We start from the raw sequence: 14522 nt of genomic DNA, 5'->3' as shown, positions 1-14522 counted from the left end.
GGGTGGGGTAGTTTCAGAGTCACATGCTTCTGAAATACTACCCACATCAGATGCAAGTGTACTTGAGGGGGATTCCCCCCCATGATGCTTTGCACAGGAGATATTTGCTGGGAATAGGGGCTAACAATGAACACTTCCTTGAATATGATGGAGCTGCATGGTATGGATCTGAAGGCAATGTCTGGTGCTCTTCATAGATCTCTTTCCAAAACACAAAAGTAGCACTGCTGCTGCCCATGCTGACAATATCAGTCTGTGTTCTGTTGCTGTCCTTGTCCTGGCACATCAGCTCTTTGTTTGGGAGAAATGTCCCTTCACCATATTTTTTTTGCCCCTTGCCCTGGCTGCTCTGGCTGATTGCACAAAAACATCACTGGCATACTTTGAGGTTCACTCATAGCTGTTCCACTCATCTCTACCATCTCCTTGGCAGACACACACACACACACACACACACACACACACACACACACACACACACACACACACACACACACACACACACACACACACACACACACACACACACACACACACACACACACACACACACACACACTCACTCACTCACTCACTCACTCACTCACTCACTGTACTGCTGCCTTCTGCTCTTTCAAAGTATCTATGCTGAATAAGGCAGCTGGGTGACAGATTTCGTTTGCGGGGGGGGGGGGAGACTCATTACAGTAGTTGCAGGTTGTCTTTTTCCTCTCTCTTTTCCTTTCCTCGCAGTATAGACTGCTGCCTTTCTCAAATGCCAACATCTACTACATCCATGATTCATCCTGCCTCCACACTCTTCCCCATGAAAAACAGCATCTTATTCTGCTACAGCAGGACACAAACCCTTCCAGGAAGCCTGACCCATGTGATGAGCCATGCAGTCTTTTCCTTGGTATTAAGTGCACATGAGAATAATATGTGTGTACTGAGTAAAGACTGAGCTGGTTGAATAGCTCAGTGAGATAATGCACCTGGGACTGAACATTTTCTTGAACCCTCATTATTTGACAAGGACTTTGTCTGCTTTTTAAAAATGATGCACGTTATTCAATTTATCAGCTGATGTTCAATTTATCAGTTGCAGTAGATCAGCTATAGGAAGAGGGTCTAGAACAGGGGTCCCCAACCCCTGGTCCATGGCCCGGTGCCGGTCCATGGGCTTCCCAGGACTGGGCCATGGAGATGGATCTCCAGCCCCCCACCTGCACGCATGGTGAGTGAGTTGTGCTTGTGGGGGTGTCGTGCTCATGGGGGTGTGTGTCTCACTTGTGTGGGGGGTGTTGACACACCCATCCACAAGTGTGACACACCCACCCACAAGGGCAGGTGTGCCCCTGCCTCCCTGCACACAGAGCCTACACCCCCAACCAGTCCACTGTTCCAAAAAGGTTGGGCCCCCCGGCTTAGAACATGTTCATGTAGACTCTGAGATGCTGATTGTGTTTGTAACAGAAAAATGTGTTTGATAGGAAAGATAAGTTTACTTAGTTAAAGTGAAGGGTTCTAAAGATGCATTCAAGATAAGATAGTTTTGATCTAATGAGTGCTTGGCATCTGGACTGAGAGATGACTCAACCTCTGAATCACTGTCGTTATTAATAATTTATTTGTTTTTAAGATAGAGAGATAAAAAATCTCTCTTAGTACTAACAGATATAAATTATGATTGGTAGGTGCTCCTACTCCAAAATGTCTATGAGAACTTGATCATAAAATATATTTTTTCACAGTTTGTAATATATAAATTATGAGGCCATGATGGCTTTTTTTGCTTCACTTCTGTAGTCAGATTTTTCTTACATTTATTTTCAGTAAAGGTCACATGTTTTATGTGGATAGAGTAAAGATCAGTAATATGGTTTTGTATTTAAATTTGAGATCATTTAGGCAAGGTTAATGGCTAATAAATATTTATACTTCACTTGTATCTTTTGAAAAATAATGTGTCAAGACACATTGTTTAATAGGGAATCATTATTTATTTTCAAAATAATAGGCTGTACTTAGAAGTCCCCAAACTAATTCATCCACAGTGGAATAAAATATGAACACAAGTACTTTTTTTCCTAGCAGAGCAAAGATAAGTATAGGGCCTACTCTAGTGTATCTTACTATGTTAAGCGATAGAATTTCAACCCAGATGAATTTCAGCCACAATTTTTTCATAGAAACAAAGACAAATGTCATATAATATTTTGACCTTCCCATTTTGTAACAGTAGTTAAGAAATCAGAGAATGCTATATCCGCAGTGATGAGTGAGAAAAATGTGAACTCATCTCTCCCATTTCCCATCTGCATTAACTGTTCTGTAACACTAATATTGGCACCTCTTTACACAATACAGTCCTCTACATTTTCACTGGATTCAGTCTGATTTATTCCTAGCTAGGTAGGTGTGTAATATTGCAGGCCCAGCAGTTAGAATGTGTATGGTGTTACTGTTGTAAATTCTAGTTTTAAAGGATTTCTCTTCCAGGATTTTTTATACCATTCCTTGTGTGTGTATGAACCAGCTTCATTTTCAGTAATCTTCCTACATCTAATTATGCAAGCTTCTGTTATGAAACCATATGCCAAAATATCAAGAGGTTCATGCCAAAATAAGCCAGTTAACCTCCATCACGGAGATTCTTATGCTCTTGGATTGACATTTTCCCTTAGAAATAGAAAATAGGACTCAAAAACAGCAAGGATAGAACTGTTAAAAATGGTAACCTTGGTGTGTGGGTTTTGTACACACTGCTTGTTTTTCTGTGTTAAAAGCAGTTGAATCTCAGTACAGAGTAAGTGACCCAATGGTCTAAGCGAGAAGTGTGTAGATTTTGCCCTCCAGTGCCTTTTTCCACATTGAGAGCTTTTTCTGCATGAGAAAAATGAGTGTAGAGAAGACTTTGCATCCTCTCCATTAAGAAAAGATGATTGCTAAAGGGTGTGTATGGGTGCATATCTGTGGTGTTTGTGATTAAATTTGCAAGCTCCCTGACTAGCAGTGTTATGGATCCTTGACAGAGTCCCTGCTTGTTAAAGTATAATAATTAGGCTTTTCTTTCTGTTATCATTTGTCAACAGCAGGAATGTTAATTAAAATCCCCTCCCATTTGTTGACTGTGTATGTACTGTACAGTATTTAAGTATGTAAGTATAATCTTCCCAAATCTGAATGGCTGTAGCTCTGAATTTTGGTCAGGTTCAAGCCTAGTTGTCCTTTTGGTCTAGAGGCTGCATGTTCCACACTGGAGGAGACTGCAGGGTGTGGCTGCAGTGTGGCCAGGGCAAGTAGCCTAGTGGAGCACTGCCATGGATATCACTATGGAAAGGACCATCCTACTGCCTTGGCTACCTCAAAAGCTGCTGTCCTGGTATGCAGGAAGACAGGATGGGGAAGTTCGCTTGCTTGGTAGACCCAGAAGAGGGAACCCAGATGCTCATTCACTTGCAGGAACTGAACCAAGAAGTGTGTCACTTCCCTAATGGAGAGATGCATCTTTCACGTAGTTCACAAGAGCCAGTGAACTATGTGAAAAAAAATGAGTGGGATTTGCTTAGGCTGGGTGTTACAGCGTAATACTAGCCATGAGAATATCTAAATAGTCTAGCATGGAGAGAAGAAGAGAGCCCTGAATAACCTCTTCTAGGAGCAGAGTGTGTGCATTTTGGAACAACTGTGGTTGCTTGCCCACCGTATCGCACAGGTTAGTTCCCACTGTTAAGTGGGAAGGAAGGAGGAGAGCCATGTAGATGTCCTCTATAAATTGGTTTCTTTTGGTCACCTAAACACAATCTTATCCACTGTGGTAAGCTGCAGTACATTTCGAAACCTGAGGTCACTGAATGCTGGGAAGGAACTTATTGTCAAAAGAGAAAGGGTGGAATGGGGGACAGAGAGCATTGTAATATGTAGAGTCCATTAATACTTCTATGCTTTGATTCAGAGAACTGATTGTGCAGATTTGCCCAGTGCCACTAGGTACAAGCCAGGGAACATGATTTTGTTCATTAGAAGATGATAATTGAATAAAGTAACAGGCCAAAATCCGGTTGGCATAAAGTTATTGTGCTAGTCACTGCTGTGTACTACAGTAACAGTCACTGCTGCTCCCTCTGTTATACCTGGTAGGTACTCTTTTAGACCCACACACATGTTTGTTAGCTGTCTCTTTAGCATCAAATATTAGACTCTAACCTTGTAGGTTCAAAAATGGCCTGAATTTTGTGTCAAGTAGCCAATTAAAGAGAAGTACCCGTTGTATGGTGGGTTTAGGTGTGGCAGGATGGAAGTTCCGCCTGAAAAGTTATTTTATCAGAAAATCTGGGAAATAAAAGCTATCAAATCTATTTGTAAGAGTTAAAAAGTTCAAATGAAAGTGTGATTTCCCCTTATTGTACATTTCTTTCTTTCAAATGTTCCTATCTCTTACTCTGATTTCATGTAAATATTTACTTAAATATCTTTCCAGTACATTTCATGGTAATTATTGATTAAAGTTTCATCTTTAGATTTTTATTTTAAACTTGTGCTAGTATATTCTTTATCTGATGGTAAAAAGCAAGTTTGTTTTCTAAATAATTTTACATTCAGACTTTCCTCCTTGTTTTTTCAGGGCTGGGAAGAAAGTGTGGATGCTTCTGTCTCTCATTTGTTGAAAACCTGTTTGTCCAAAAGTTCTAAGGATCATGCACTGACACTTTCCAACCAGTTGTATATTCCTAAAGATACTAATAGACTGAAGAAACACATAACTCTGCTCTATGACAGACTGGCCAAAGGTGGTCGTATGTCTCTAAATATGGATCTTGACTCTCAGCAGAGCATGATTCTGCCAGGTAAGCTATTTGATACATATTTGCCTGCACCCCATTCAGAAATAAAGGAATGTAACTCTGGTTAGGTTTGCAGTTTAAGTTTCCTATTAAAATGGTGATAGTTAAGAGAAATGACTTTCCTTTCCCCCTCAAAAATTCCAGTGTAACCACTGAATAAATATGCTAGTGTAATTTTGATGCCAAATATTTTTAGAATAGTACGTATTTCTTTGCTGTAGCGTTAAATATGATCCATTATGTTTTTCTTCTAACCAATAAAAAGTGGATTAGAGAATAAAACCATTTTGAGCTAACGTTTGTCTAAACTCAATCATTGCTTGCCATTTTTTCAAGAACATAAATAGACTAATACAGGAGTTAATGTACGCCAGATGACCATTTTGTGCTGCATTCAAGTTAACCACTAAGTTCAGCTGAAAGGCACACAGAGATACGAGTTGCTACTTTGTGAACTTCTGTATATGCATTGAGGGTTTCGAGCACCTTATAATGAGATCCCAGAAATGTGATTAAACTGTTTGTGCGTAAGGAGAGCTGTTACAAAGAAACTGTTCATGCAATTCTTCTTTTGTATCCTCCTAGACTTCTTGATTGTTTCCTTTGCGTAAGGAGAGCTGTTACAAAGAAACTGTTCATGCAATTCTTCTTTTGTATCCTCCTAGACTTCTTGATTGTTTCCTTTGTCCAATTTAGCAAGTGAAAACATCTACTAGGAACTTGTGTTGGAAGGGTGGTTCACAGCTTCATTTGCACATGTTGATGGAACTTCACTAATGTAAGACATCTGGGCAATCTCTTCTGAAGACAGCGTAGGGAGAAGTCTTCCTCACTAGTCCCATGAGGCCTCATCAAGTTTTGACACTGTGGTCCCTAACAGTTAATTTTGTTTCGTTGAACATTGATTTGGGTTAGCATGCCTGATTTTCAGTGGAGGTTGTGTATTCTACTCTTTTTTTTCAGAGCAGATTCCAAAATTAGTCCTAAGAAGCAAGTGTACAGGAATGGTGTACAGGTACACCCAGATCTTGTGGATGATAATTTTTCCTCTTTTTTTATTAAACACTATCTAAAATAGATACAGTAGCTTTAAACACAAAATTATAGTACTGTGAAAGAAAAAAATAGGAAAAAAAGGGGGAGCAAAGAAAAACAAAAACAAAACAGTAAGTCTGTACACAGGTGTCTGTGAAAAATTTCCAAATATTAAAAAAATCTATTCATGTGTAGTTGCTGTCTGTGTACCATATACAGTATTCATATGTTGATTGTGTTGTAAGGTCTTGTCTCCACTAGAATATTGGTGGTGGGCATCTATTTTTCCAATGTTGCAAAATCTTTTTTTTTTGGCAATTGTGTGGGCTTATGGAGTCCATCTATGCTGGGCAGTGGTCAGTCTCCACAAAGCAGGTATATGCATTAGGACCCCCTTATCCATGGGATCAATATCTTCTGATTCACTTATCCAAGGTCTGAAAATATTAAAAATATTAAAAGAAAAGTCTCCAAAATATTTTTAACTGTGAAGTTACCAGAACTGGCCACAAGAGGGAAGCAGAGACCATGCTATGTATAGAATTCAATACTATAGTAGCATTAATTGTAATCTGCATTTTTCAGCATCCGCATGGTGGCTCGGAACCAATTCTCCCATGGATATGGAGGCTCTACTGTACAGTAGTTTACAGAAGCTTCAACAAAGATCAAATATTGGTCCAGTACAAAATTAATGGGGTCACGAAGGGTCGGACATGACTTAACGACTAAACAACAACAACACAAAATTAATGCAAGTAATAACTATTCAAAATCAGCTTTTAACTAATAACATACAATTAAGAAATGCATCCAGAGAATCATAGCACCAGCATTTTGATTATTTGCTCTGCGGGCTAAACCACAGAAGCCTGTGCTGCAGGGTCAGAAGACCAGCAGTCGTAAGATCGAATCCACGCGATGGAGTGAGCTCCCGTCGCTTTGTCCCAGCTCCTCGCGAACCTAGCAGTTCGAAAGCATGCAAATGCGAGTAGATAAATAGGTACCACCTCGGTGGGAAGGTAAAACGGCGTTCCCTAGCCACACTGGCCACGTGACAACAGAAACTGTCTTCGGACAAGCACTGGCTCTACGGCTTGAAAACGGGATGAGCACTGCCCTCTAGAGTTGGACACGACTGGACTAAAAACGTCAAGAGGAACCTTTACCTTTACCTTCCTAAAAAGATCTTGTGGTGTCTAATATATATTAAACATTATCTTGTTGGATGAGTCATTGCTTGATATCTGTAGATAGCTCTATTACACTGGTAGGTAGTGTCTTCCATTGATTATGTAAAATAACACAATGTAAAATAACATGATCATTTCGCTGTTCCATTCATCTTTGAGACCTTGTGTATTGAATATATTAAATGAGAGTAAATAGTTATAAAGAAATAATGTAGGTATCTTTTCTTGGACTGAAACAGTAAGTATCTCCAAAAGTGCAGTAGACTTTGAAGTACTCAGTGCTGCTGAACCACATTTAGATATCAATATGAACAAAGATATTAGGATTTTGTCTAATGGACGTCGGAAAGTCGTTCCACGTACAAATCAAATATAAAGTATATATTTTTCTGCAGTGTGGCTGATAATGCTCAATAACTGTAACAGGATTGCAGAATATGTGGCAGTTCAGATGTTGCTATACTCCAATTCCCACCAGCCCCACTTGGACATTGTTGAAGGATGCTGGAGTAGTAGTTCATCACCATTTTGGATGGCCACAGGTTTCTAACCACCATTTACTTAAAGCCACAGGGGGAAATCATCTCAAACTCTAGAGTGCTGTGGTACATCTTCCTCTGTTACCAGCTAAGGAACTAGGAGGCTCAAAGTGAAGCCATACAGGAAAAAAAGCAGTATTGGTGGGGAATTGTGATGAACATGGTTTTATTAGTTTGCCCTTTAGAGATCGAATAACAGTTACCTTCTTGAGCCAGATGCATATTGAAGAAGGTGCTTCTTGACCTGATGCATGTTTTTGGTAAACAAAGGATAACTTTGGCAGGAGTACTTTTCTTATCAATTACTCTTGGCAAAATAGATTTATCCCTCCTATGAAACAATATTTTTAAATCAAGGATTATCTGTTCTTGTCTATGTTGGGCTTTCCTTAAGACTGTGTAGAAGCTGGTGATGAGTGGGAGGTAAGAGCATACGGAATAAATTATGCAATTGCTACTCTGACTACCAGATGTCTTTAGATTCAAATCAGGTTGTTGGTATGGGCTACTGATGGACTAGTATCTGCATATTTTAAAAGTGTTCTTCGTATGTTCCTTCTTCAATGAAGAATAAATGGGGAGGTTTTGTTCCACATCTTTGGTATTAGGGAAGGAGATCACTTGCATCTGGGGACCATCTTTGCAGCCACTGCTATGCATTTTTCACAAATTTCATACCATTTCATTGGTTTTAAATAGTGCAGGTCAACTATCTTTTGCATTAATCTTTTGATTTTGTGCTGATTATATACCGTATTTTTCGCACCATAAGACGCACTTTTTTCCCAAAAAAAACATTGGGGGAAAAGTATATGCGTCTTATGGAGCGAAATTCCCAGATTATTTTTTCCTGTTTTCTTTGCCTAAAAATTTGGTGCGTCTTATGGAGAGGTGCGTCTTATGGAGCGAAAAATACGGTATTTAACATATATTACTGGGTTCAGCTTCTATCAGTTTAGGGCCCAATTTAATCTTCGTGTCATATGTTGGCTGATTATTAAATTAAATCTAATAAAAAATAAAAAAATATAAATAAATACTCTGTTCCATCACGTCTGGTAAATTGCTAGTTTTACTGGCTTTTAGCAGTTCAACACCAAATATAAAAATGTAATGTAATACTTCGAATAGGGTCTCAGGGCTATTGCAATAGATGAGCAGAACTGCACATTCACCTAATATATACATATCTCAGATGTGCATGTACTTTCGCCATTGAGAAGCAAAAATATTACACTTGCATGCACACACGCACATATACACACACACACATTTAATAGGCTTTTAATCTTTGGGCAGCTCTAGAAGACATGGCAAATATAAACAAGTTTAGACATTGATTAAGTTGCTATATAGTCATTTATTTTCTACATAATGCTTTAAGGGTTGTGACCCTGTGGGTCACTCATCGTAGTGGTAGGACTTGGTTAATGTTATTCTTTCGCTGTTTTGCCTGTATCATGCACTGTGTTTTCCTAGCATGCTGCAGTTATTCCTGTAAAATGAAATATTTCATTTCTCAGATGACTGGAATGCTAAGATAAACTATCCTGGACATAGCTAACAGCAATCTATAAATAATGCAACACAATACAAGGGCCAGGATCTAGAAGAACCATGGAACTAGCTTTATGAGCCAAAGAATTTTTTTTCAGTGTTTACTCCACTGAAAGCTCCGTTTCTTTCTGTAGCTGACAGTAAGCTGCTTTTGGAACTAGAGGTAGATTTAAAAACAACTTGTGATTCAGCATAGAGGACGTCAGTGTTAAAAGTTAATAAAAGTGCTAAATATTTCATCAATCTGATATCTCTTTACATGAGTCAAGGCAGCTACTTAATTTTTAATTTATTTCATCTAGAACTTAGATGTTTCCTCAGGTTAACTGAGTTTGGGTAATGTGGATATTGGTTTTAAAGTTATACATATGTAGAACTGTATAAATTAATAGTAGTAGTGAATGAAATGTTATGGAGTGCAAAAGGAAATTTCCATTTCAGTTTTTGCTAAATTCCATTCAGTTTTCTTAGTCATGCTGTGGGTAGTCTTCAAAGTGTGCTTTACAGCTGCAGTTCATGAAACTTTGATGGCTAGTGTTAGTGTAATTATTGAGAGGTAAAATATGATCAGAAGGTTTCTTTATGAATGTGATGATAAAGATCAGCAAGTCATATCAATATGTATTTTATATTGTGTTGTCTTTGGCAGCATCTTAAACAGATGGCTTAGGAAGGATGTAAAGGGGTTTGCAGAACTCCGCCAATCCTTAGTATAGGTCAGGGCCATAGAACTCCACAGAAACATGGTTTAGACCACCCTGATGACTCCTAGTGGGTGGGCAAATCTTTTTTTGTAAAGGTAAAGTATAGTGAATGAATTCTAAGCTTTCTTAGTGGTATATTTTTCTTATTTTCTTTTTGCACATTGTGAAATCCATGTAGTATATGGCAGTTTCTAGATCTATTAATCTTATAGCTGCTTTTTACACATTCATACCTGAGGAGATTTCTCACTTCTGAGGCTATTTGAAGGGAACTTACTCAAGTGTGTATTACAGTTTTCAGCTTGCTGAATCCAAATGTTAAATGTGACTAAAAACTTGTTGAAGGATGTGTTTGTGACCAGTGCCCATGCCTAATTTCTCTGGTGCAATACAGATTCATAACATTTATCGACTTTTAATGGAATACCTTGTTTGTTCACCCATGATTCATTATGCTTTTGAAATTTTCTTTATTAATTGTTGCCTATAATTCTTGCACCTCCTAAAACAGTGGGATATCCCAATATGTAATATTGTCCAATGACAATTTTATTTGCACTTTCTCACAATTTCCATATTTTTAGATTTTAATTAGAGGTAATTTAATATTTTGAAAATTCTCTTCTAGAATTTGAAATTTAGATTGTTGAAAGGCAAAGATATGCGATACCTTTAATAGACTACTAAAAATCAGAAACAAATGCTACCTTTTGACCTCTACATTTCATCAGAGTGGGTACTACTTATTGGTTGACAATGCAGAAAAATAGAAAATACAGGAATTCCAAAAATCATAGCTAGATATTTATGTTTGACCATTTAAAAATAATGATTTTCAAAACGAGGGCTGTAAAGGCAAGCCAGGAGTATTGGCTTTAAATTCCATATCTGGCACTGCTGACTGAATTGTCCTGAACTCACTAGAGAGAAGGCTTCCACCCACATAACTCCCCCTCTCCATTGTCTTACATTGAAACAAAGGGCTCTTCTTTCACCTGGTTATTGGGATGGCACAGAAAGGTGGCAAACCACTTATCAGAGACTGCGGTAAATTTTAGTTTATTCAGTTGATGAGCCAATTAAAGTCAAATTAATAGTATTATCTGGTGGTTGAGGATGGTATTGTTCCTCCTCAGTTGACAGTTTTGCTTGCTTTTGTTGGACTAACATAAAGAAGTCATTCTTCTCTATATTATATGTTTGAAAACTTCCATATGAAGTCATTTCATTGATTTGTTAGTACAGAATAGTTTACAAGAGAGGGTTTAATTGAAACAGCTCAGAAGCTAGTTGAATATAGTAATATTTGCAAATGCATGTTGATTCTTATCTTGAAAGAACATCTTACTTAGAAACTGACCTACTCCATTGTCAGTTTTACACATTTTTACACAGTTTCAGGTATCTTGGTCAATAAGGAAGAAAGGACTTTGGTATTTGGATAGTAGTTTTATGCATTATATAACATTATTACTTTCCAAAATGCTTTGCAATCTTATTTTCTCTTTAAATAGCCTTGTTAGGTAGGTCAGTACTATTGTCCTTTGATAACATGGGATTTGCAGCTAACCAGTACTCACTGCATCCAGTTATTTAGTCAATTTATAGAACACTCCTCCCATTTATGAAAAAAAAAATCAGGGTTAGTTGTTGTAGGTTTTTCAGGCTGTCTGGCCATGTTCTTGAGGTTTTTCTTCCTAATGTTTCGCCAGTCTCTGTGACTGGCATCTTCAGAGGACAGGAGTCAGAACTCTGTGCTCTGGTGCAGTTTTGTGGGATAGCTGAGTATAGCTGTGGGCTCAGTTTTTTGTCTTTTTCAGGAGATTGGGTGACTATGGTGGGAGAGATGGTCTGTCACTGATTAATGGGTGTCATTAGCTGGTCTTTTGTGTGCAGTGATCACTGGTCCTTGTGGCTGGGTAGAGTTTGTTGACTTTTTGCAGGCTGTGTTTTTCAGTGCTGGGAGCTTGGCTTTGTTGAGTTTTAGATAAGTCTATCACAACAATACACCCACAACAAAAAACACGCTGATCACCATAATCACCCAATCTCCTGCAAAGGACGAAAAGCTGAGCCCACAGCTATAAATATTTAGCTATCCCACAAAACTGCACCAGAGCACAGACAATAATATATTCTCCTCATTTGAAATATAAGGCACAGCAATTTCCCATCTGGGTAGCATAATCATGCAGGGAACGACTTGATGAAGAAAGATGTCTTTAACAGATACCAGAACTGCCCAGTTGCCATTTCCCAGCTATCAAGGGATTTATTCAACAAAGTGCCTGAGGTGGTCTTTATTTAGTCTCTCATTTTCATTCTCCCTGCAAACGGCTCTTTCACACACACACATTCACTCACATAAAGTGTGAGATTCAGCAGAAAGGGAACAGATATAAAGCCCTAAACCTTTGCCTGTTGTAAGGCGGCAAGCTAGAGTAGGATAGCTGCTATATCTGTTTTTGTATTTTACCAGACACTCAGTTGTATAACCAGAAATAATTAACTATAGGTTTTGTGAATCTCAGTAGAAAGTTATTTTGCCCCTTTAATGAACTTTCTTCTTGAGGTTACATTGTTCCCGAAGCTTCAGCGTGGTATTAAAAAGCTTGACTTCAATTTTCAGAAGGCACTACCCCCAAAATATCTCCCCCATAAACTGTAATGAAATGGGTGGAAGTTTGGTAAGATGTTGGCAAATGGAGCTTTCAACTCATAGCATTTGCTTTGAGGATTTGTAAAAGTACTTTAGTTTGAAAGGGCAGATACTAAAACTCAGAAATGGAAAGATGATGCAAAAACTCTTGGGAGGTGTCTTGTTTCTTGTTAAAGTAATTGCAACCCTCATTTGAGATTTTCTTCTGTTACATATTAAGTGCAGCATTGGTAGAGGTCATTGTTGCTTTTAATACTGTCAACATGTGGTGAGCACCAAACACTTCATTATATTAGAACATATGGTTCTTGCTTCCAAGCAGCTTACAGAGTAACTTTATGTTTGGCTAGTGAGGATAACAGAATGATAAGGAGCAGTTTGGAATTTGGTGGTATAGAAGAGAGAATTGGTGCAAAATTAATATTGACTCAAACTGAATATAGCTGGTGACCTGGAAGGCTTGATAAAACAGGCAAGGTGGAGATTGTTTGTTTCATTGTAATGCCATTTTTATGTCTGAAGAACTCAGAATGGCATACCTTGTATTCGAAAAAAGCCTTAACATATAACAAGCAAAACAATTAAATAATTAAATGGTTCATATATATGGTAAATACATAAATAAAAAACGACAACAACCAAAAGCCCAGGAAGCAATTTAATCTTATATACATTGCCCTGAAATGCTTTACAATGTAAGGGGTAGAATAGCAGTTTAATAACATTCGGAGGCCACTGAAAGTCACTATTTTAGAACAGAACCATTACAAATCAAGAATATTGAGGGATATATTTTCATCACAACTACGTGGCCCATCTCTCATCACAATGCTCAAAGGTAAAAATTGTTAATATTTCCTATATTAACATACATGGCTTCTTTAATATCTTCTTTTACTTTTATATACTCTCCCCTCCTCCTTGAGTTTTTAACAGTCTTCAATCCCCCACCTCTTCTCTCTCCGCTTTTGGTCATGCCTGTCAACTGCTTTCTGTCTCCTGGAAGAATGTTTACAACCTAACACCAAATATATTATTTATTTAATTTATTTTAAATATTTCTATCCCTCTTTTCTCCCCAAAAAGTCACAAGGCAGTTAATAAACCTCTGCATGTGAGGTGTAATCATATACCCAAGACTCTTAGAACCAATGAATATTTTGTATGTTTTGCTTGTGTAATTGGTATTTCATCCAGCATTTCATTTTTCCCATATGTCTGACGAAGTGGAATTGTCCACAAAAACTCACATTAAAATATAATACTTAGTCTGTAAGATTCCACATGGTTTTGTCTTTGTTTTAATTTGCTTTTGTTTTGTTTCTTTGGATTTAGTCTGATCTGATGAAATAATTCCACCTTAAATCCCCTCTAGAATCCTGGCAGGGATATCATACCCATGAGGATTCAGGAAGAGAATTCCAAAGCATAGGGCCATCAACATGATAAGACTTTTTCCCCTGACGTATTCAAGCTGAACAATTTTCATAGTTGGTACCTTTAGATGGGCAGCTCTGGAGGACATCAGTTGGCACAAGGGCTCATATAGTATGTGATTACACTAGATTGATTCTCTTCCCACGTCTTAGGGCAAGCATGCAGTACAGGAGAACAGGAGAATGAGCTAGAAATGATTTTATAGTGATTCAGTTATTCTTTATAGTACCATTTGTAAGCTACTTCCACTCAGCAGTGAAGATGCTTTAAAAAGTAACAAAAATGTAAAAAGAAAACATACAGAAACACCCTGGAACTGTAACCTAGTCATAAAAAATAGATGTATAGCCACAACAAATTAAGAACAACACCAAGAAATAAGAAAAGTATACAAACTAACATGTGATAATTTAAAAAAGCAAAACAATCAAAGGCTTTTTGGAAAAAAAAGTCTTAAAATTTTGATATTCTGTAAGCCGCCCAGAGTGGTAGAATATACCAGATGGGCGGGATATAAACCGAACAAATAAAATAAAATAAATAATAAAATGCTAAGAAAACACAAAGAAAGA

The 14522-nt window shown here is 37.8% G+C and overlaps 1 protein-coding gene across 4 annotated transcripts in view; it reads left to right on the top strand.

The window, feature by feature from the left end:
* BBS9 (Bardet-Biedl syndrome 9) overlaps positions 1–14522 on the top strand; it is a 381302-nt gene that overhangs the window by 188154 nt on the left and 178626 nt on the right. For all 4 annotated transcript variants that reach the window (XM_073003801.2, XM_073003799.2, XM_073003802.2 and 1 more), the window contains exon 20: positions 4607–4829. In XM_073003801.2, the coding sequence (XP_072859902.1) occupies positions 4607–4829 (223 nt within the window). The remainder of the gene's footprint in view (positions 1–4606; positions 4830–14522) is intronic.

This window comes from Pogona vitticeps, chromosome 6, assembly GCF_051106095.1.
Source record: "Pogona vitticeps strain Pit_001003342236 chromosome 6, PviZW2.1, whole genome shotgun sequence".
NCBI lineage: Eukaryota > Metazoa > Chordata > Lepidosauria > Squamata > Agamidae > Pogona > Pogona vitticeps.
The sequence above is the reverse complement of the archived record's forward strand: the minus strand, read 5'-3'. Positions and strand labels throughout refer to the sequence as shown.